At 41.5% G+C, this 25011-nt stretch overlaps 1 protein-coding gene across 3 annotated transcripts in view; it reads right to left on the bottom strand.

The window, feature by feature from the left end:
• LOC134315202 (probable E3 ubiquitin-protein ligase HERC3) overlaps positions 1-25011 on the bottom strand; it is a 42751-nt gene that overhangs the window by 13743 nt on the left and 3997 nt on the right. For 2 of the 3 annotated variants that reach the window (XM_062996243.1, XM_062996242.1), the window contains exons 2-14: positions 20821-21156; positions 19024-19183; positions 16595-16671; positions 15850-16071; positions 14554-14645; positions 14217-14347; positions 13034-13173; positions 12039-12112; positions 10430-10548; positions 7820-7879; positions 4933-5044; positions 3538-3727; positions 1502-1665 (exon numbers count right to left, since the gene is read on the bottom strand). In XM_062996243.1, coding sequence (XP_062852313.1) covers positions 1502-1665; positions 3538-3727; positions 4933-5044; positions 7820-7879; positions 10430-10548; positions 12039-12112; positions 13034-13173; positions 14217-14347; positions 14554-14645; positions 15850-16071; positions 16595-16671; positions 19024-19183; positions 20821-21043 — 1764 coding nt within the window. In that variant the 5' untranslated portion in view covers positions 21044-21156. Of the gene's footprint in view, positions 1-1501; positions 1666-3537; positions 3728-4932; positions 5045-7308; positions 7720-7819; positions 7880-10429; positions 10549-12038; positions 12113-13033; positions 13174-14216; positions 14348-14553; positions 14646-15849; positions 16072-16594; positions 16672-19023; positions 19184-20820; positions 21157-25011 lie in introns of those variants that run through there. The other variant, XM_062996244.1, reaches the window with a different exon arrangement.

The raw sequence follows: 25011 nt of genomic DNA on the forward strand, positions 1-25011 counted from the left end.
CAAAGCAAAGTGCTTAAACTTATAGCAGAAATAAAATAGTTAGATGTAGCCACGTCTCATTAAGTCCAATGTACAGTAACGACAGAATGAGTCCAGATTCTAACCTACACATTCACTCAAAACTCACTTCAAATTCTCAGCCATGTAAACAAAGTGGTAAGTGTTCGGGCGCATTCACATGAGAAGCTTTTTGTGCTTTGAGAGCCGCAGCAACCACAAAAATCGCAAACCCAACACAGCAAAGTGCACAGCCGTCTAACTGAACTTGCTAAGAAATACGGTATTCCAGGATCTCCGTGATTAAGAAGCTTAATGAAACAATATAGAAATAAAAATGCACCCTAACTGAACTCGCTAAGGAATACGGTATTCTAGGATCTCTGCGATTAAGAAGCTTAATGAAACAATATAGACGTGCAACATGGCGCTAGTGCTGCTGTGGTACCATCAAAGCTTTGCACAGTGTACAAACCACCTCTTTGTTTTGTGCCAGTTTTAAGTATTCCCAAACTTTTGATGATTTGGGTCTTGAAAAACATTTAGCTTTTGGCCTCTGACTGCTGCAGGCCTCATTTTTTAAGACTGAGCTTAATGTCGCCAACCAGTGACTGGACCAAATACGACTGAGGTCCTGCACACAGCAAGTAGTGCTGAGGGAAATCATATGAACGCTTATATGAATGGAAACGTTGTAGAAATTAAAAATGATCATTTATAAACATAGTTTTAAAAACGATGCATCGACTTAAAATCGACTAGGTCGACCAATCGCGGCAGCCCTAAGTCAATCCATTGTGGGGCCTCAACCAACCCCTACAGGACACCCAACCGGCCAAAAGCTCCGGCCAGGATTCCAACCCTGTGTCCCAGTAATATTTATCCCACTAAATTGTGCTAGCCCACTATCGCTGGGATCGGCTGGTTAGACGTCTACATGCAGACATGATTGTATATGTATTAGAAGAGAGCCACTCCCTATAGGACGACCAACCGGCCACAAGCTCCAGGGGGGTGTATTGCAATGCACCCAGCGATTCTGGGTAAGCTGGGCAACCGTGACCCTGACCAGGATAAATCGGTGGTAAACTGGAGAATCAATAAATGAATGAATTAATAATATATCCATACATTCCTCATCAAATCACTTTTATTGTCCCGTCACATTAACACAGGTGTGAAATGTGCTTTTAGCATGAACTCCACGCTGCTATATTGTATGTATTTAGTAATTCTAAGTTAAAAACTCAGTCCTGTTACTTATATACAACCATCTTCCAGTCACCTGAGATTGACCAAAACACATTTTGAGTAGCTAAGTGTGTGTGTTACTAGATTTAGTGTTGAACAAAAATAAAAAATGAAGTTTAATTTTATCCAGTTACTACACACTACATAAATCTACAAAAGAGGTACACGCCTATCCATGAATTGTCCTGATCACTGTGGACTAGACATCACACATGTGAATGACTGAAAGCTTTACTGATAAAGGTTTGCTTACCTTGTGCAGTTTCTCCAGCAGTTTGAGTGTAGCATTGATGTAGCTCTCCAGAAACACAGGGATGAGAAGCGCCTTGCCACCAGTGAGCAGAAACACCACAATACTCTTGTACATCTCCACCAGTCTGGAGAAGACCTCACAGTCAAGCAGTGACCACCAGTTATCTAATGACAAAACGGGGGGAAAGGAACATTTTCACCCAAACCCTGAAAAAAAAGCTGGAGTAGATTATATTTGCATTATTTAGCAAACAATTTCTATCCAAAGTGATGTACAGTGTATCACAAAAGTGAGTACACCCCTCACATTTCTGCAGATATTTAAGTATATCTTTTCATGGGACAACACTGACAAAATGACACTTTGACACAATGAAAAGTAGTCTGTGTGCAGCTTATATAACAGTGTAAATTTATTCTTCCCTCAAAATAACTCAATATACAGCCATTAATGTCTAAACCACCGGCAACAAAAGTGAGTACACCCCTAAGAGACTACACCCCTAAATGTCCAAATTGAGCACTGCTTGTCATTTTCCCTCCAAAATGTCATGTGATTTGTTAGTGTTACTAGGTCTCAGGTGTGCATAGGGAGCATGTGTGTTCAATTTAGTAGTACAGCTCTCACACTCTCTCATACTGGTCACTGAAAGTTCCAACATGGCACCTCATGGCAAAGAACTCTCTGAGGATCTTAAAAGACGAATTGTTGTGCTACATGAAGATGGCCAAGGCTACAAGAAGATTGCCAACACCCTGAAACTGAGCTGCAGCACAGTGGCCAAGATCATCCAGCGTTTTAAAAGAGCAGGGTCCACTCAGAACAGACCTCGCGTTGGTCGTCCAAAGAAGCTGAGTGCACGTGCTCAGCGTCACATCCAACTGCTGTCTTTGAAAGATAGGCGCAGGAGTGCTGTCAGCATTGCTGCAGAGATTGAAAAGGTGGGGGGTCAGCCTGTCAGTGCTCAGACCATACGCCGCACACTACATCAAATTGGTCTGCATGGCTGTCACCCCAGAAGGAAGCCTCTTCTGAAGTCTCTACACAAAAAAGCCCACAAACAGTTTGCTGAAGACATGTCAACAAAGGACATGGATTACTGGAACCATGTCCTATGGTCTGATGAGACCAAGATTAATTTATTTGGTTCAGATGGTCTCAAGCATGTGTGGCGGCAATCAGGTGAGGAGTACAAAGATAAGTGTGTCATGCCTACAGTCAAGCATGGTGGTGGGAATGCCATGATCTGGGGCTGCATGAGTGCAGCAGGTGTTGGGGAGTTACATTTCATTGAGGGACACATGAACTCCAATATGTACTGTGAAATACTGAAGCAGAGCATGATCCCCTCCCTCCGGAAACTGGGTCGCAGGGCAGTGTTCCAGCATGATAATGACCCCAAACACACCTCTAAGACGACCACTGCTTTATTGAAGAGGCTGAGGGTAAAGGTGATGGACTGGCCAAGCATGTCTCCAGACCTAAACCCAATAGAACATCTTTGGGGCATCCTCAAGCGGAAGGTGGAGGAGCGCAAAGTCTCGAATATCCGCCAGCTCCGTGATGTCGTCATGGAGGAGTGGAAAAGCATTCCAGTGGCAACCTGTGAAGCTCTGGTAAACTCCATGCCCAGGAGAGTTAAGGCAGTTCTGGGAAATAATGGTGGCCACACAAAATATTGACACTTCAGGAACTTTCACTAAGGGGTGTACTCACTTTTGTTGCCGGTGGTTTAGACATTAATGGCTGTATATTGAGTTATTTTGAGGGAAGAATAAATTTACACTGTTATATAAGCTGCACACAGACTACTTTTCATTGTGTCAAAGTGTCATTTTGTCAGTGTTGTCCCATGAAAAGATATACTTAAATATCTGCAGAAATGTGAGGGGTGTACTCACTTTTGTGATACACTGTATATCCGTGACCAAATACAGTGCAAGCAATTAACGGTTAAGGGCCATGCTCAGGGGCCAAACAATTGCTTAACAAAGCAAAACCATAACAGAGAAAGACTGGAAATTGGGATATCTTACCCAGCACTTTGCTGGGGTTGGCGTCCAGTCTGAGAATGGCCATAGCCAGGGGGATGGTGAGGGAGATGTAGTTTTTGGAGTCATGCAGAGCTGGACATTCGGAGAGGATCAGGTAGATGCGCATGGCCTCTACATCCGGAGGAGAACAGGGAAGCTGAGGAATCAGAAGACTCTCAAAGCTCTTTGTGGTCTAGAAACACACACAGCCAATATTAGACAGCTTTAGGGTTTAATGGTGTTATATATTCATACACAAAGAACCTTACAGCATACACCGATCAGGCATAACATTATGACCACCTTTCTAATATTGTGTTGGTCCCCCTTCTGCTGCCAAAACAGTAGCTCGTCTGTTGGATCGGACCACACGGACCAGCCTTCGCTCCACGTGCATCGATGAGTCTTGGCTGCCCATGACCCTGTCGCAGGTTTACCACTGTTCCTTCCTTGGACCACTTACTGACATACTGACCACTGCAGACCGGAAACACCCCACAAGAGCTGCAGTTTTGAAGATGCTCTGACCCAGTCGTCTAGTCATCACAATGTGGTCCTTGTCAAACTCACTCAGATCCTCCCGCTCGCCCATTTTTCCTGCTTCTAACATCAACTTTGAGGATAAAATGTTCCACTAACAGGTGCCGTGATGAAGAGATAATCAGTGTTATTCACTTCACCTGTCAGTGCTCATCATGTTATGCTTCACTGGTGTATATACACTATATAGCCAAATGTGGACAAAAGTGAACATGGACACCTGACTATAAGCTTGCCGGACATCCTAACTCACAAGTTTGAATCTCAGCTCTGCTACTGGCAGGCTGGGCGCCTATACGGACAATGATTGGCTCGCGCGTCGTTTTGGATGCCGAAGAGGATTCCTCATAACTGATTTTTGGGATGTGTTTACAGTGTGTGACTCTCCATATGCAAGACTGAGAGCAATATAAACCTGCCTCATGCAGGTAAAAAAATGCAGTCGGCTACTGCACACGTGTTGGAGGGGGCGTGTGTTAGTCACAGCTTTCCTCAGTCATGCGTGGAAGTCAAAAACAGTAGAGAGGAAGTAAAATGAAATCAGCTGATTAGATACAACTAGATTGGGAGTAATATTGGGTAAAAATGCAAAAAATACACTAAGCTGGGATACACTTAAAACCTTGTGTAAAGCCTTCCTAGAAGAGTCGAGGTTATTACAGCAACAAAGGTTTATGGCTTTGGAATGGGATATTCAACAAGCTCATGGTCAGGTGTTCACATATTTATGGTCATATAGTATATTTTCCAAACCAGTCTGTTTGTACTAGACTGTAAGCTGTGGTGTGGTGTGTAAACATGGAATACCCAAGGTGATACACATACAGTCACAATAACACACAGGGTCAAGCTTCATACCTGCTCCAGCAGCCGTGAGTAAGCCGGTTTCATCAGTATCTCAAACAAAAGCCTGACGGAGTTCAGGTCGATGCCAGGCACTTTGGGGTTGGTTTTAAAATGGCCATCATCACTGTGAAAACAGTAAGAAGTCATTTAAAAAGAATCTAAATCGGCCAATCACTACTGTTACCTAATAAAAAAAAAGTTTTAACATTTTTAAATGCCCATGGTTGCATACAGTGGGGGTAACATTCTAAGATCACTAGTAAACATGTAATACACTGAATTTATGGTTTTCATGACAAGTCTCAAACCATAAAGCATTGCAACAAATATTCGAAGACCAAAGCAATCAAGATCAAGAGCTGCCAACTGTTATGAACTGTTCTTCGTTTACCTGGCCTAGTTACCATTTAGGCGAGCAGTTAAAGACTGAATAAGCAAAGATTTAGTAACATCACAAGATCATTGAGTCTGGATCCACCAGGAAATGCTGGGCTTTACAGATCTGCAAGATCACAGTTTGAGTAGCACTATGGCTAAATGATCAGTTGATCATGTAATGTTAGATGAAGACAGAAACTATTCACTGCTTTAATCCTCCATGACAAAACAGCTTTGATAAGAACAAGACCCAATAGTTGGATAGGTTGATTATAAATTAGAGGTGTTGATTGAAGACTAGAACCGGCTGGTTGCTTAAAAACGTAACAGTGCATGTTGGTTAGACCCTGCTGTTTGTTGTAGATTGTAGACTAGTTCCTACAGGTTGACTGTCTTCAGCATAATTTTGGATGACTGGATGGCAGGTTCATTGGTTGGTGCAGTGGTTAATGATCAGACATGTTAGTTTGATAGTTGAGTGAGATCATTAGGGGTTAGTTGAGATGTTGAGTAGACCCTTCTGGATGGTTGTTGTGTTTTGGACCATAATGGTGGGTTAATTGCTAAATGTGCTGGCCAGAGGCTGTTTAATGACTGGACCGTATTGATTTGTTGGATGGATTGTTGGTTGAATATAGGACCTTGCTGGGTGATTGAGGGTTTGATTATGTGGTTTTCATTTATATTTTTGGCATTTAACAACATTTAACGAAGGTTTTTTTCTGATGCCATTAGAAGGTCAGTAAGTGCATGTTATTGCTCAGCCTAAGTGCTTAGTAAAGTCACCCTGAAAACCGTGAGAGACTTAGATGTATGAATGGACAGGGAATGTTCGTTCCACCACTTGGGTGCTAGTACAAAAAAGATCCTTAAATCATGTCTTCTTTAAGTTCTGGGTAAAGGATCAAGACAAGCAAGACTAGTGGCTTGAAGATTGCAGGGTATAGAATGATCTCTAAGGTAGCTTGGTGCTGGTCCATTTTTGGCTTTGTAGACAAGCATCATTGTTTTAAACTGAATGCGTGCAGCTACAGCCTTAGTCTGCGGTTAGACTAAACCCTGGCTAAACCCCCCGGCTTGGTTGGTTGATGACTAGAACCTATTGGCAGGCTCGAGGTGAGGCCTCATTTTTCCATTGTTGATAATGTTTCTGCTCTGAGAAGATGATGTAGGTTTCAATTTTCAGTACAAACAAGGAGGAGTTAAGCCATTACACACACAGGTCAACTCTGGCATAATCAACACCAGGATCTCGACAAGCAGAGGTCAGAGATCTAGTTACAGCACACTCAGATAAGGAGAAATACAAAAGCATGAAGCTAACACAGAGGCGCAGACCTGTAGTGCATCAGAAATTACATAAAGTGGCAAGATGAAGGACGTTTCTAAGCTTCATCTTGGCGTCTGATTAGAACAGTGTTCAAGATTTCTCTAAACCCACATTGTTAGAAGCATAAGAGGCCATTGTAACAAAATAGTTAGGATTATAGCCCTAGAGGGACGTTTTTCTTCCAAGTCATAAAACACACACTGAGAGAAAATGACTCCAGCTGTGTGTTACATAACCAAATAATCTGATTTGCAAGTTGGTCCGCTTTTTATCAAAGCAGATCATGTGAACAATAGGACACTAAGGACAGCATTGTGCAGATATTATTAATAAAAATAAGAATGTTTTTTAAGGTCATTCGACATTAACAGATATTAATCCAGTCATCGTTTAGCTGAAATAAGTTTAGCTCTTTTATGGGACCGATCAAGAACTAGAGACAAGTGTTCACATGCATGAGCGTAAGCTGGAGCAGACATATGAACATGTGATTTTTCTACTATAAACACACAATTTGACTCCTGTTCTTGCCTACTAGTCAAAATACTAACCACAAATCCAACAGTCTGTTTTCTTTATCTTTTATTAATGATTAACAAAGTACTACAATATAAATCTTTGCACATATCTTCAAACACATGTAATTAAATTATTTACAGTTTCACAATCAATCATATTTATTAAAGTAGAGATGGTGTACAGCAGCTAGTCTGAGTGTGAATCAGTCTAATCAGTTCTAATCAACTTTTTTTAAACAGTATCAAGTTGAGTGCCAGCACGATAGTAACATCTTAGTTGACATGTTAAGGAAAGGCTGTTCTCTGGCCACACCGGTAATGTCTTTATTGGTCATATATACACACATACATGTGTACAGTACCATGAAGTTCTTTTTCCAGCTTGTTTGGAAGCTGGGGTCAGAGAGCCGGGTCAGCCATAGTACCGACAGAGTTAAGTGACAAACACGGGCTGCATGGAAGAGTTGGGATTCTAACCCACAACCTAGCAATTGAAAGCCCAAAGCAATACCCTCTAGGCTACCATTGTTCCTCATGCATTTACATCTCTTGTACCTTGTACCACTAAGGACACTGTGTAAGAGGTTAAAATCACAATGAGATGATGAAATATAACTAGTCAAAACATTGGTAAATAGGGTGTAATCCACTAGAAAAAAAAATCCGCACTTACCTCTGGTCCAGAAAGCTGGCATTCCAGCATGCAGTTGATGACAAGAGCAGAATTATGTCACTGAAATAGAAGAATAAAAATGTTTTTGTACACCGTGTCCACTCACTGTCCACTCTATTAGACACTCCTACCTAAGTGGTCCACCTTGTAGATTGTAAAGAGACGATTGCTTATCTATTGCTGCAGTTTGATTTGATCATCTTCTAGACTTTCATCAGTGGTCACAGGACGCTGCCCACGGGGCGCTGTTGGCTGGAAATATTTTTGGTTGGTGGACGATTCTCAGTCCAGCAGTGACAGTGAGGTGTTTAAAAACTCCAGCAGCACTGCTGCGTCTTATCCACTCATACCAGCACAACACACACGAACACACCACCACCATGTCAGTGTCACTGCAGTGCTGAGAACCATCCACCACCTAAATAAATTCAGTTCGCAATCGCATTCAGTTTAAAACACTGATGCTCGTCTACAAAGCCAAAAATGGACCAGCCCCAAGTTACCTTCGTGGTCTAATCAAACCCCGCTCTGTATCACGCAACCTCCGAGCCACTAGTCTCACCCGACTTGAGCCTCCACCCAGGACTAAAGGAAGACGCATCAAGGTTCTTCTCTGTTCTAGCACCCGAGTGGTGGAATGAACTTCCTCTGTCTGTCCGAACATCTGAGTCTCTCGCTGTCTTTAAAAAACGATTAAAAACCTTCATCACCTCTTTACTAAACACTTAAGCTGACTTGTACCTATTTACTAACATTTAGTTCTAACAGGTTTCAGCAGATTAGTGTTCTTCGACTGTTGTTTACTAAAACTTGAGAAATGAAATGTTTACTATGGAAGCACTTCTGTAAGTCGCTCTGGATAAGAGCATCTGCTAAATGCAGAAAATGTAAATATAGTGATTTCTAAAATTTAAACTATTTATATATGGTATTATGTCTATAAACATAGTAATATACATTATAATAGCGCCAGTGACGTCAACCAGGCGAGGTGAATAGCGCCAGTGCCCTCTGCTGTTTAAAGAAAATATCGATTCATTATACATGTCAAATCGATTTGAATCGTGGAATTTTTAAATCGGTTATTAACTTTCTTGTGGTGCATCGTTACATGGTAATAGTTATGTGATGCTTTAAAGACATATATTCAGATTTGTCTGAGAAATGGAAGGTCAAACTGGAAAATGAGCTGCAGATTTGACTTTTTAAACTACTACTACATCTTTTTTAACCATACTCCCGGAAAAACTAACTGTAAAGTTAATGGACATTGGACTTTCAACCAACATCTGCTGCTGGATTAGAGACTTCCTCTCAGACCATACACAGAGAGATAGAGTTGGCTCACATCTCTCCACAGCCCTCAGACTCAACACTGGGTCTCCACAGGGCTGTGTGCTGAGTCCACTACTCTATACCCTGTAAACGTACGACTGTGTCAGTAGCCATTCAGACAACGTCACAATTAAGTTCGCAGATGACACCACCCTGGTTGGACTTATCTCTAATGGCGATGAAACGGCATATAAGGAGGAGGTCCAAAGGCTAGTGGGGTGGTGTGCAGACAACAACTTGGTCATCAACACCTCCAAGACCAAAGAACTGTTTGTAGACTTCAGGAGGAGAAAGTCTGAACTGCATCCCATTTGGATTAACGGGGAGTGTGTGGAGAGGGTACCCAGCTTAATGTTTCTGGGGGTGCATATGCCTGGGTGCATATACCTCCTGCAGTTTCTGGGTGCATATACCTCCAATGGAGTTCTAACACCTCGGCGGTAGTGAAGAGGGCCCAGCAGCGCCTCCACTTTCTGAGGATCCTCAGGAGGCTGAACCTGAGGAAAGATCTGCTGAGTGCTTTCTACCGCTGCTCCGTGGAGAGTGTGCTGACCTATTGCATCTCTGTGTGGTTCTCCAGCTGCACCACAGCACACAAGAAGGCAATAGAGAGGGTCATCAACACCGCCCAGAAAATCATTGGGCACCCTCTCCCATCACTAAAGGAGCTCTACAGCACCCGATGTCTCAGGAGGGCACACAAAATTAAAAAAAGACAGCACACACCCAGGGTACCGGATGTTTGAACTGATGCCCTCGGGCAGACGGTACAGGCAAATCAAAACAAGGACTAACAGACTGAGAGACAGTTTTTACAACATAGCTCTGTTAAACACAAACGTGTCATTCAACGGGTATTGTGCAATTGCAATTTCATTCACTTTAATGGGACATGTGCAACTTATAATTTAAAATTTAATTGGACATTTATTGGACATGTGCAATAGCTTCTTTTCCTCCTTTGGTTTTGTTTAAGTGCTTTTTTTTTATATTTATATTTGTATATACTAGTAATATTGTTTGCTGTGGTTGTTTTTCCTTGCACCGAGAGGGGGGGGTTGTATTTCAATGTCGTTGTGTAAGTGTACAAGTACAATGTGCAATGACAATAAAGGATTCGTGTTCGTATTCGTAAATATGAAACTATTGTTGCAGCATCCAAAACCCAAACACTAGTTGAGGCCCTATCTAGCATAGACAAAATGAACTTTTGATAAAGGGTTTAGCAAATTTACTGTTGCTACTCAAGGTCCAGCCATGCTTGATAACACTCACTTCGTTATGCTGGAGTCAGCGTTGTCCACGAGCTTCATTCTCCAACTGTTTAGACTTTCCTTATTAATCAGAGAGATACTTCTGGATGTGTTGATAATGCGGAAATCTTCTGGGCAGCACTGCGTGTACACACACACACACACACACACACACACACACACACACAAGTTCAGATAAAAAGAAAAAATATATATTTTTTTTACTGTAAATGCTGCAGGGCAATCGTACATGAATCGTATAAGATTAAGATAAGATTCTAGCCACCATTATGCAGGACACTATTAAAAAAAAGTCAAAAGTTCACTATAAGCCTTTATATTTTGGTTTGCATTGTTATTTTCAGATAAAGAGCGCCACCAGGTGGACAAACGTATATTTAACCATCACTAAGGGAGTAAAAACAACAAAGAACGCAGGTCTACAGTGGTAGGTCAGGACGTCTCAACTGTTTTTGGCTCATGGCTGCATTTTAAAGCCTTTATATTTTTAGAACCACACCACAACCACACTTTATACCCAGCAGGCTTGGATTACTAAGTCCAACAATCCAGCACAGAATCCACATTTAAGCCACTTATACCTGTGACATTGTACTTTCAATCACTACTCACAACTTTATTTTTAAATAGTGCTATTTTATTAATATGTTATTGTGCAGCTGTTATGAACTGAGTAGAGCTTGAGTGGTACAGGAGTTTAAGATGCTAGTCCACTACCAGGTCCAGATTCTCAGCAGTGCTATCAACGGCCATGCGTCTACACAGACATTAATGACTATGTATTTTATAATGGACTTTTAACTTCTAATCATCGTTTTTAATTGGATATCTTGTATTTAAGCTTGATAATGTGTGTATATACTCAGTACAAAAATGTTAGCAAATGACACATTTCTAAGGGGGCTCAGGTAGCACAGCAGTCTATTACTCTAACCCACTACAACTGAGATCCAGGTTCAAATCTCGGCAGTGATACAGACATGATTAGCTATGCAAGGTTTATTGTTGTAGGATAAAGTCCTGCAATGTATTGGCGTCCTGTCCAGTATGTTCCTGCCTTGCGCCCAGAGATTCCCGGTGGAACAAAATCTGCCGCGATCCATAACAGGATAAAACGGTTGATGAAAAGGAAACAATGTGACTTAAGCAAACATTGTCTACTAGAGGGGCGGCACGGTGGCTAAGTGGGTAGCACTGTCACCTCACGGCAAGAAGGTACGGGTCTTTTCTGTGTGGAGTTTGCATGTTCTCCCCATGTCTGCATGGGTTTCCTCCGGGTGCTCAGTTTTCCTCCCAGAGTCCAAAGACGTGCAAGTGAGGTGAATTGGAGACACTAAATTGTCCATGACTGTGTTTGATATAACCTTATGAACTGATGAATCTTGTGTAATGAGTAACTACCGTTCCTGTCATGAATGTAACAAAGTGTAAAACATGAGGTTAAAATCCTAATAGACAAACATTACACAAGATATACATTTATAAAGCAAAATAATAGCTCAACAGCTTCAATACAAAACTTAGGATAAGGAAATATTGAGGCTTTCAACTGTAACTGTAATATACTGTATATACCATTACAGCGAGGCGGTGGGGTCTAAATAGCTCACCTTGTCATGTGACAGCACCAGGAAGCTTTGGTCACCTCCGCAGTGAATCCTGCTGACGCCAGGCTGTTTTGTATCTGTGAGGAAAAAAATGGACACGTGAAGTTTGCTTTAGAATTTTGTCAGCAAATGTGGACAAAGTGTTGGAAATGCATCGAGTACCAAATGAAGCTGGTCAATAGAAATCCATGATGTATATAATATATATACACCGATCGGCCATAACATTAAAACCACCTCCTTGTTTCTACACTCACTGTCCATTTTATCAGCTCCACTTACCATATAGAAGAACCTTGTAGTTTTACAATAACTGACTGTAGTCCATCTGTTTCTCTACATGCCTTTTCAGCCTGCTTTCACCCTGTACTTCAATGGTCAGGACCCCCACAGGACTCTATTAGACACTCCTACCTAGTTGGTCCAGCTTGTAGATTGTAAAGAGACGATCGCTCATCTGTTGCTGCTGTTTGAGTCGGTCATCTTCTAGACCTTCATCAGTGGTCACAGGACACTACCCACAGGGCGCTGTTGGCTGGATATTTTTGATTGGTGGACTATTCTCAGTCCAGCAGTGACAGTGAGGTGTTTAAAAACTCCAGCAGCGCTGCTGTTTCTTATCTACTCATACCAGCACAACACACACTGGGAAAGTCCTGACCATTGAAGAACAGCATGAAAGGGGGCTAACAAAGCATGCAGAGAAACAGATGGACTACAGTCAGTAATTGTAGGACTACAAAGTGCTTCTATATGGTAAGTGAGGCCGATAAAATAGACAATGTGTGTAGAAACAAGGAGGTGGTGATACATGTGATTGCTCAAGTGCTGTTTTTCTTTTTGACATTTCATTTGTACACAGAGAACAGCGCTCACTCTTGTTTAAACACAGACCAAATAACTCAAAAAATTGTTGTTGGTTTAGCAGCGTCATCAGAATTCATGTCCACATTTAAATCGATTTCTTTGTTTGCATAGATGGCCTGTGTGTGTATTACCGAGATAACGAGGGAAGATGTTTCGAACTGGCATGGGGATCTTGACATTTCCTCTTGTCCCTAAGCCAAGCTGACCCTGAGCATTACACCCAAAGGCATACAGCAGACCGGTGGAGGGTACAAAAGCCAAGGTGTGGTTCCTAAAACAGACACACCCACAAGTATGTGGTCAAACTGCTCTTATCTCATTTTATTCCTCTCTAATGACTGACAGTTTACATTATAGTAGTACTTAGGAACTGATACTAAATAAAACTATAAAAGAATTTACACTCTGAGTCAGTTTGAAAACCTACTGAGCTGTCCTGCTGTCTACTGCCTACCTAGGTAGATGTCTAAGTAGAGAGGATTCTAATAAGACATCCAGCTCATAAGGCAGATTATTTAGACGCTCTACTTAGACAGTGATTATGTCACCGCAGTTTTAGCTTACTAATTAAAACTGATGGGCTGAGGCAGCACGACCTGCTAGCATGCCGGCTGACGTCTCCCTCTGTGTACCGAAAACGGTTCAACTGTCCCTGACGAGCCTGAATTTGCAAATAAACGACACTTGTGCTCCTTTATACAAATTACAATTCAACAAGGATTTATTTACATTTCAAAAGAACTCCGCTGGTTGCTCCACATTCGTCCACCATATTTGTCATTTTTTGTGAGAAAAGTCGTGCCGCACTGAATGCTGGGATCACCTTCACTGGTAAGGAAGCATCGGTCGCTCCCTCATCAATAAGGCACCTCATAAGGCAGCATTTTTTATTATCGAATTAATGTGTTTCAGCCACAACAACTGATAATAAGTGTAATAAATCAATTAAGTTTAGTGAAGGCCCCTTACTATTTCAGCATGACTGTGCCCTTGTGCACTTAGCAAACTAAAAAAACTCTAGTCTTGACCCCATAATGGGCATAATGGGCACAAATTCCCATAGACATACTTCATGCTTCTAAGAAGCCTTGTGAGAAGCCTTCTTAAAAAAGTGACTGTTATAGATAAAAAATGTATAACTACTAGCGGTCATATGTTGCTCATGTAATAGCTTCCACATGTTCCTGCTGTCTTATGAAAGACTTTATAAGACATGTGAATTAAAACACTAAAGGAAATAAATAAAGGCTTCATCATACAAACTTATCACACTGGGTTGAATCTCTACTTGAAAGTATAGGTCGCTTAGCTTACCTGCCACATGCAATTTGGGATACCTCTGTGCCCATAAGCTCCAGAACCCTGCGTGGCAGAGGCTCATTATTGATGGAGTCATGGCCCAGTTGTCCTCTTGACCCATTTCCAAATGTAAACAAGCCTCCGTCCTGCACAAACGCAGAGCAGCATTTAATGAAAATAATAACACTGATACTAATACAACATGCAGGTAATTAACATTTAACATATTATTTAAACCAAATTTAAAATAAGTTGGGACAGTGGGTAAAGTGCACAAACAGTGAGCAGCCTTTTAATAAACTGAAAGCAAATATTGATCAAAATATTTTGAAGGCTGGAGGTAATGCGGTACCTTGGTCAGGGCGGCTGTGTGCTCCTCCCCACAGCTGATGTAGACCACCTTCTGGGAGCGCAGGAATTTGATGTGGCAGGGAACAGCCCGATCTTAAAACAAAACCAAGAAAGCAGTGCGTGAAACGGGTGTGCATACAGTAACACTAGTCTTATTTATTTATTTGTTTGTTTATTAGGATTTTAACGTCATGTTTTACACTTTGGTTACATTCATGACAGGAACGGTAGTTACTGGTTACACAACATTCATCAGTTCACAAGGTTATATCGAACACAGTCATGGACAATTTTGTATCTTCAGTTCACCTCACTTGCACGTCTTTGGGCTGTGGGAGGAAACCGGAGCACCCGGAGTAAACCCACGCAGACACGGGGAGAACATGCAAACTTCACACAGAAAGGACCCGGACCGCCCCACCTGGGGATCGAACCCAGGACCTTCTTGCTGTGAGGCGACAGTGCTACCCACCAAGCCACTGTTCCGCCCCACTAGTCTTAAAGATGTCCCAGATGTGGATAGTCCGTGGATAATTGGCGTTTTACGTTTACTTTAAAAGCTAATTAGCAAGCTAACCTAAAAGTTAAACAGTAAATTTAAACTTCACAACCATTCTTATCTAAAAGCCCTTAGTGAGCTCCGGGTTCGATTCTCAGCAGTACTATCAGCCAGCCAGGTGTCAGACATGAATGGCCATGCCCTGTGTATTCTGACATCTTTCTATCAGAACCAGCATTAACTTCTTCACTTCAGCAGTTTGAGCTACAGTAGCTCGTCTGTTGGATCGGACCACACGGGCCAGCCTTCGCTCCCCACGTACATCAGTGAGCCTTGGCCGCCCATGACCCTGTCGCGGTTTACCACTGTTCCTTCCTTGGACGACTTTTGATAGATTCTGACCACTGCAGACCGGGACACACCCCACAAGAGCTGCAGGTTTGGAGATGCTCTGACCCAGTCGTCTAGCCGTCACAATTTGGCCCTCGTCAGACTCGCTCAGATTCTCACGCTCGTCCATTTTTCCTGCTTCTTACATCAACTTTGAGGATAAAATGTTCACTTACTGTCTAATATATCCCCCCCCCCGCCCACTAACAGGTGCCGTGATGAAGAGATGATCAGTGTTATTCACGTCACCTGTCAGTGGTCATAATGTTATGCCTCGTCTGTGTATATTACAGCTACATGACGGACTGTTACCAGTAAAAAATGAACTGACAAAACGTGCATTCCTGCTGACGTGATGAATGTTTCCTAAATCATACCTGTATCCTTATTAATGGTGTCCAAAAATACCTTCTTCATCGTTGAGCCCCAGCTGTCCTGCACTGTTCCTGCCCCAGGCAAAAACGGCCCCGGACAGAGACAGGGCAAAACTGTGGTCTCCTCCAGCGCTGATCTGAGCCAATGGGATCCCACTAAGAGACTTTAGGGGCTGAGGAGACAGAGAGTTCGGCTCCCCCTTTCCCAATCCAAGCTGACCACTTGAGTTCTGACCCCATGTGAAGAGCTGACCATCTGAGAAAGAAGCACAAATCAGTGATTGGACATATTATTATTATTGTATTTTAGGATTTTAATGTCATGTTTTACACACTTTGGTTACATTCATGACAGCACAGGTAGCTACTGGTTACACAAGATTCATCAGTTCAAGTTTAATATCAAACACAGTCACGGACAATTTTGTATCTCCAATTGACCTCACTTGCACGTCTTTGTACCCTGGGAGGAAACTGGAGCTCCCAGAGGAAACCCATGCAGACACGGGGAGAACATGCAAACAGAAAGGACCCGGACCGCTTCACTTGAGAATCGAACCCAGGACCTTCTTGTCGTGAGGCGACAGTGCTACCCACCGAGAGGTCCTTGCGACGAGATATACAGTGGATCTAGTCCAGACCTAGAGTGCACATGCTAGTCTGACCACAAATGATTCATGTGGCGGTCTGTAAATTTGTCAACCTGTCACATTCATGTGATTCAAAATCGAGCGGCTCTAATGGTGCAATACAGTAATAAAGAAGACGTGTGGACTCACCTTTAGAGAGCGCTATGCAGTGCTGGTTGCCGCACATGACTTGTGAAATACGATGCTCGCACAGTTTTTTTATTAACCTGTACACAAGACAACACGTTAAAGCATTTCCTCACAAGCCTTGCACAGTTAAAATCACTGCTGGAAGCCAAACACCTATTACAAGGGATCTTCAAAAAGTTTCCGCACTGTTATATTCTGGTTGTAAACTGTGAGGGAGAGAGTAGTTATTTATTTATTAGGATTTTAACGTCATGTTTTAAACACTACCAACAATGGTAGTTACTCGTTACACAAGGTTCATCAGTTCACAAGGTTATATCGAACACAGTCATGGACAATTTAGTGTCTCCAATTCACCTCACCGGAACACCAGGAGGAAACCTACACAGACACGAAGAGAACATGCTCCACACAGGACGGACCCAGGACCTTCTTGCTGTGAGGCGACAGTGCTACCCACTTAGCCACCGTGCCGCCCTGGGTGGGAGGAGGAGAAATCGGTCGTGTCTGAGAGACGCTTATAGTCTGGATTTAGCTCCATCTGATTTCCACCTTTTTGGACACTCAGGGAAGCTTTAAGGGGAAGAAGATTTATCAGTGGCCAGCTTAATAAATAGAGTTTAAAAAAAGTGTGAAACCTTTTGAAGAACCCTCGTATTAACTGTATGAGAAGCCTGCACCCAGATAAGATGATCCTGTGATCTGAATGCATTTATGCATTTCTAAGTGAATCAGCAGTGCTGACACACACATAGCTGATTAAGAAATAAAAAAAATAAATGCAGCCTAAGTCATTGCATGTGTGATGTTTGTTTGTTCTTATAACACCATGTTCTCATATTTATGAGATTTATGGCTGGAATCTGTGTTTTATGCTAGTTTTTTTATGCTGGTCTTGTATTATATCATTGCTGTCCGATGAAAAACACGTATCTCCACTTTTAGCAGTTTTTACTTTTTTACATGTGTTGATTGTGGGTATAAATCTCTGTCTGTCCATAGCAGCTAATATCAACATGACCAATGAATAGATGAAAAATCACGCAATCTTTTTAACGTGTATCTCCATTGGCTGCTAGATGAAATGTGCTGATTTTGACCAGGTATAGTCTAGTATAGTAATATTAGACTCTGCTCGTGCTAAAACATGCATTCATACCGGCAATATTCAAAAGAACACACAACAGGCTGTACGGGAAGTTGGACGTGCTCTTTGGAATTCGCCAAATGAAATCCGTGTATGTCCCTGTTTGCTGTCTACAATACACATAAGTCCATTTTACATATGAAACCGACAGACTGACGACTTGATACAGATATATTTTTATTTCTGTGCTGAATGGTATCTAAATTGCACCGTTCCTGTCGGGGAGAAGTGTTTTCCTTCTCCTGAACAGCTGGGTTTTTGGAGATACGCGTTTTCCGTCTGACAGCGAGGATATGTATATATGTATGTTTTCAGTCTTGTGTTATTAATGAGTTTGATGATCATTTCTGTATTATCTTGTGTGAGGATTGATTTGAATGTATTGTGGATATGTAGACTTTCTTTCTCTTTTTCAGTTGTACTTTGGGCATCCGTTTAGGATAATGTTTTATGGCCATTGGTGTTTGATGGTCTACGTAGGGTCTGGGTTCTTCTCCTAGTATTAAGTGTTGGTGTGTCAATCTGGAACGGCCTTTTCTACATCTAGTGTGGATACTTTGGTCTGTACATTTTCCAAAATGTATTTTTAGTTTATTCCTGACATTGGGGTGTAGTGTATTGTTTGTTTGTGTGCTCCATTCAGGTTGTCTTTTATTTTTAATGAGTCGTTTATAAGGGGTTTGATGCCTGTTGGTGGAAGTTTAAGGTTAATTATTTTTGTACAGTTCTTCCTCTTGCCAACTGGTCAGCTATTTCATTGCCCGATAGTTCATAACGCCTGGTATTCAGCATGGTCTAATATCGAACTTTTCATCTGTGAGTTCTATTATGGTGCTCTGTATCTTGATTATTGTTGGATGAAGCATTTACATTTTTGGCATTTAGGAGACTTCTATCGCTGGGTAGAAGTCTCCTAAATGCCTTACAGTACTGTGACCGTATATTGTCTAAGGGTTAAGGACCTTGCTCAAGGGCCTAACGGGGCAACCTGGCAGTGGTGGGGTTTGAAACAGCAACCTTTTGATTACTAATCCACTAACTTAAACACTAAGCTACAACTGCAAGAGTGTAAGCTAAAATAATGTTAATTGAAAATTGTTTTGGGTAAAGCAGAAGTGTTGGCAGAAAAGGTAACTTGGTATTCATAAAGGTTTCGAGTGCTAAAGTAAAATCAGGACAAACTAAGGCACACGTACATTCATTTAATACCTGAAAATAAAAAATACACTAAAATGTACATAGGACATCATTTCAGACAGCTAAAGAACATCTGGCATTTTACCTGGGCACTCGGACGGCTTCCTCCACTGTGCCGAGGCCGAGTTGCCCGCCCTCGCCGCCCCCCCATGCAAACACCTGCCCCTTTTCACTCAGTGCCAAAGAGTGGGCCTGCCCACACGCCACACTTGCAATCTTCTGGGCATCCAGCGCCCCCACCAGCTCTGTGGTACACACACACAAACAAACACACACAAGATGAAGAGGCTTCATGCATCACACAACATTCTGCCCATGGATTCAAATGTCATGTTTGTTTTCAAACAGGCTGCACAAGCACATAAATGTATTAAATGATATACTAACACTGATATAACATACAGCTAAGTAATACCTTGTATCTGCTTAGAGGTGCAATTTTTGTATGAAGCACCTCAAACAAACAAAAAAAACTAACAAAAAACCAAGAAACTGTTTAGTGGTTTATGTAACTAGTAAAAAAAAAAAGTCAAGCCTACTGGTTGCAACAACAGCTTGGAAATTCCAGCCCTCATTGTAATCACTTTTTTTTTCACTTCCAGTTGTTTTTTTAATTATTATATTTATGCATTTTTTTCTCTCACCCAGTTTAGTCGTATCTAACTACCCAGTCACACCACCTACACAGCTACAGACCCCTACTTTAACCAAGGAGGGCTGTATCTACCCTGACAGAGGAGGGCCAACCACTTCTTTTTACCTGCCTGAAAAGGGTTCACACAGAGAATCACTTACTGATCTCTATTATTGCTGCTTCTACTAGATGTGACGGGAACCTGGCGTGTTTGCACCAAAAATGTCCAGAACTTACAATAGACTTTATCACAGACTGGACTGAACAATGAAGAACTCACATTATTTTTTTGCTAGTTATAACTTTCAGTACAATTAAATTTCGTGTTTGTATGATTTGTGTAAATCATGTTTATTTAAAGTATCCTCCAGGCCACCCAAGAAGGATGGGGGTCCCTGCTGAGTCTGGTTCCTCTCAAGGTTTCTTCCTGTTATTTTAAGAGAGTTTTTCCTTGCCACTGTCGCCCTCGGTTTGCTCAACAGGAGGTTTTTGGTCTGTTGGTCCTGGATTCTGTAAAGTTGCTTTGAGACAATGTCTATTGTAAAAAGCGCTATATAAATAAATTTGACCTGACTTGACTATTATTCCATTTCTGTGCAGGTACCTTCAACCAACCAGTGGAGTAATGGGGAATTCCTTTATCCTGCCCTAACCTCAGACACAGCAAATTATGTCTTTTTTGAGAGCTTGAGATCCCTGCAGTGGTTAACTAGCGTGATTTACCACTGCACCACCCGGGCACTACTTCCAGTTATACTTAGAGTTTTTTTTTCTAGAAAAAGTCCAAAACAGAGACTGTACGTGCACTATTGCATGAGGCATAAAGTTTTTATACTTGTTTTTAGCTTTAATTCATCATTATATTGTGAGATTGTATGCTGTAAAACGCTGTGCCAAATTTAATATTCAGACAAATAATCCACTGTGGCAACAACTAAAAAGAAAATAAATAAATGCATTTATTTACTGTGTCATAAACACATTCATGACACAAAATACTGAACATACATCCATTGTTGCTAAAGTAACCCATTTTTTTGGTAGCGATATTTCCTGAGTCAACTTTTGGCTCATTTTATTGATGTACTTTCTAATCTTTTCTATGTTGATCACTTGCTAAAATATACATGACCCCTGTGGCACTTTTTATTTACACCCCAGTAAAATAGAACATTATGATAACCATTGAAGATTTCCTAAATCCACTGGTTAGATCTAAATCATTACGTAACAGTATCTACTTCTTACCTGGCTTGGCTCCAGACTTCTCATGACCCAGCTGACCATGACTATTGGACCCACAAGTGTACACACTCCCATCATGCATCAGGAAGATCGAGTGTTGGGCGCCGCAGGCCACCTCTTTCAGTCCCCTTCCATCAAACACGCTGCAGCTTCGTGGCTCGAACACAGCAGCCTCTGACACGCCGAGGCCCAGCTGACCCCGAGCTGAACCGCCCCAGCACAGCATTGCCACTCACAGGCAGACAGACAGGTAGATAAATACGGTACACGGAGTGACAGAGTGCTGTAGAGCGCTAGGCTACGTGGCCTGGCCTTCTCCCCGTCATGTGAATGGTAAGCCTGGATAAAGGATCAAACAATGAGACTGAAATTAAAAACAGACCTGCTGAAAATGGATGAGAAGGAAACATGAAAAATGGCTGTGTGTTATTGTTTCGGCCTGCAGGATAGTTTGTGTAGGTGGATTATTTGGATAAGTGAGTAAAGAAAGCTGCATTGTGTGTTTAAATAAACTCCAGCCTTACTGACTAATCTCACTAATCTCTTTCAGCACTAACTCTTCCACAACACAATCTCTTCGGCCTTCGCAGATCAGATGGATAAAGCAGGGCACTGGTCAGGTGAGAGTGCACATCGCCGTGCCAAGAGTGAGGTAAATAATTGAGCTACTATTTATCTACCTGGTAGCTTAATGCAACTCAATGGTCATTTGAAGCGTGTCCATAAACTGGAAGTGAGTATTTAACAAAAACACAATAACATAATGAATCAAACATGGGCTGTAATTTATGTTAAACACCCTTGAATTGTTGTTTTGTAATGACCTGGCTGTGAATACAGATATATACTGTATAACAGGCAGGTCCGGACATTTGTATTTGGGTTCCTACATTCCTACAATTCGGTGCCTTTTGTGTCCCCAGTACTGATCATTGCATTCATTAAGTACATTTTAAACAATACAATTTGTAAACATCTTACTGAAATAATTAACACTTTTAAATACTAAACACAATGACCCCCCCCGCCCCTCCCATGATCCCCAGGTGCTGTACATTCTGATTTCGTGATGGATACATGAGATTTAATCATGAAAATATCTCAGTCTTTCAATACTGTTTAAAAGGTTTTGCTTAAGTCCCTCTAAACCTTGGATTTGTTTTCTTTATGAGTTTGATTTTATTGCTGATTATCAGGGTTTTTCACACGTCCCTCAAGTTGCCGTCCACCCTGTTATCTCTTACTACTGTCTCTTAAAATGAAGAGCTGTTTTACATACTGACATCATTTCCTGGAGCTCACATGATCTTTTTGGAGGGAAAACTACTGTGGAAGATGAGTGGCTTATTAAACTGCTCATTTTAACGTTGTTTTATCCACATTTTATCCTAAAAGTCTTATATAGTCGACCATAACATGTCCACCCTGTTATGGGATATATGAGAAAAAGCAATACGATTCATACTAAAAAGCAGAGAATTCTTTGTCTGAATTCCCTTTTATGCTAGCATGGTTTTGCTCACTCACTAGCTAATGGCTAATTTTATGTCAGAATGTCCACCCTGTTATGGTCCACCGTTACAACCTAATACGTAACAGGGTGGACGTCACAGTGTAAATCAGGTGCATGTGTAATTTATATAGCTTTATTATTCAGTTTGGTTATAATAATGACAGAAATGTTGATATTATGCGTTTCATCATTTAAAGAATGACCTTAAGTGCAGCTGAAAGACAGAAACACAACAGTTCTGCATTTGTCCGTAACAGGGTGAACATCCTGGGTCAGAGACTGCAAAAAAAGTTTTAATAAAACCTACAGTTTGTGTGCTTGAGCTTGACCAATATTAGTTTGGAAAAGTATAACACGTCCTTTTTATAATAAAACATAAAAAAACAAATTTTACATTTACATTTTAAGCATTTAGCAGACGCTTTTATCCAAAGCGACTTACACGATGAGCAATTGAGGGTTAAGGGCCTTGCTCAGGGACCCAACAGTGGCAACTTGGTGGTGACGGGGCTTGAACCGGCAACCTTCTGTTTACTAGTCCAGTACCTTAACCACTGAGCTATCACAGTCTTTCATTTTCAAAAAGTTTTACGGTCCAAATGGTCCCAATCCCAGGAATGACCCTTATTATACACATTGATAAAGACAAACATGCACATTAAAGTCTTTTCAAAGTTTTAGGAGTGATCAGGTGGTGCAGCAGTAAAATTCTCTAGCCCTACCTTTACATTACATTTACATTTTCAGCATTTACCAGACGCTTTTATCAGAAGCAACGTACAGTATATAGTCTAAGCAATTAGGGGTTAAGAGCCTTGCTCAAGAGACCAACAACCTGGCAGTGGTGGGGTTTGAACCAATGACCTTCTACTTACTAGTCCAGTATCTTAACCACTAAGCTACAGCTGCCCTACCTCTGAGATCTGAGGGCGTCTACACGGACATAATTAGCTATGGTTGGGTGTGTTTTTGGCCAAACAGCTTGGCTTTTGTTGGGGTGCGCTAGACTCAGTGCTGGTCCCGAGCCCAATACAACAAGGAGGATTGCGTAAGGAAAAGCATCTGGCATAAAAACACAATTGTAAGTCACTTCAGATGAAAGCATCTGCTAAATGGCATAACTGTAAATTTTCCACCTTGGTTAAGCATTCTGCAAATTGGGTTCATTTCTATTCTATTCCTACAGGTGTGAGGCTACAACAGCCACCTCAGTGGTCAGATGCAATCCGCCTGTTACAGTTCCACGTTATGGCCGGGCAGTATGATTTTATAATCTGGAATATGTTTACCAGTAATGATTTCGCTCTGTTATTTATACTGCAGTATTCTGTAAACAGGCACTAAACACAGTACTGCTTAACGTCAGTCGAGAGCACAGAGCTGCTTTATAATCTTTTATGTGAGACAAGTACAAAAGCATGGAAGACAGAACAGAATCTAGTTTATACAGAACTCTGTCTGAACATGATCAGAGTTTGTAATCAAAACCCATCATGTCTTAATTGAAAAAAATCTAATAAAAGCCGCTCAGGTGGCGCAGCGGTAGCACACCAGAGCTGGGATCTCAAATACATCATATCGAATCTCAGCTCTGCCATCCGTCTGGGCTGAGCGGCCACATAAACGACGTTTGGGTAGGGGTAGTAGTAAGCCGGATAGGGTCTCCTCGTTTGTTTGTTTATTTTATTGTTTAATGCCATGTTAACACATTGGTTACATTCATGGGAGGAACATTGTTTTTTTATTTATTTATTAATATTTCCAAGTCATAGTCTTTCTTGTTTAAATTTTTGTTTTATTTATCTTCGTATGCGAGTCCTCAGTTTTATATTCGTGAATGATTGTTGGGTCTCCTCGTAACTGATGAAACTACGACCTCTGCTTGCCGATCGATGGCACCTGCACAGGGGCGGGGAAGGAGTGCAGTGATCAAGGTGTTTCTCTCCATACACAGGGCTGATCCGCATTAGCACCCGCCTAGTGTAGGTGAAACAATGCATACGGCTGCTGCCCACGTTTTTCGGAGGTTCGCAGGGGGCGTGGGTTAGCCTTGTTCTCCTCAATCAGAGCCGGGATCGGCATTAGTGGAGAGGAAGCATGATGCAATTGGATGCGCTAAAAGTCGGGAGAAAAAGGGAAGAAAATGCAAAAACAAAAATAATTTTTGAAAAATCTAATAAAAAGCAAAATAAAACATAACTTTTTTTTTTACACTTCAAAATGTTAAAAAGGTTGTGATATATACAGTATGATATATATAGTATAGCACAGAATTTTGGCTATAACGCTCACACCTAGTAGTTGTAATGAAAATGAAATTTAAAACAAACCAGCAAGATTTCAAAGTGAAAGCATTTTCACTTATCTGAGTTTCTTCTTTCATTAAAGATAATGTGAAAAAAACAGGACTGTACAAGCTCAGCTAAAACAACCAACAGCAAAGTATCCATGATTTACAAAACAAAGTACTGATCTAAAGAAAGTCATAAAAAGCAGCTGCTACCTTGATTTTTGGTCAAAGGTCAAAAAGGTCAAAGTGAACTTTTGTCATTCAGACTATACGGCTTTTTTATACGGATTACACAACTAGGAGTGCACAGCTGAACGAGATTGCGTTTCTCAAGCTCCAATGTGGGTGCAGGTGAGATATAACTGGTGATGTATCTGGTGCCTTAACATCA

This window comes from Trichomycterus rosablanca, chromosome 5, assembly GCF_030014385.1.
Source record: "Trichomycterus rosablanca isolate fTriRos1 chromosome 5, fTriRos1.hap1, whole genome shotgun sequence".
In the NCBI taxonomy this organism is placed as follows: Eukaryota; Metazoa; Chordata; class Actinopteri; order Siluriformes; family Trichomycteridae; genus Trichomycterus; species Trichomycterus rosablanca.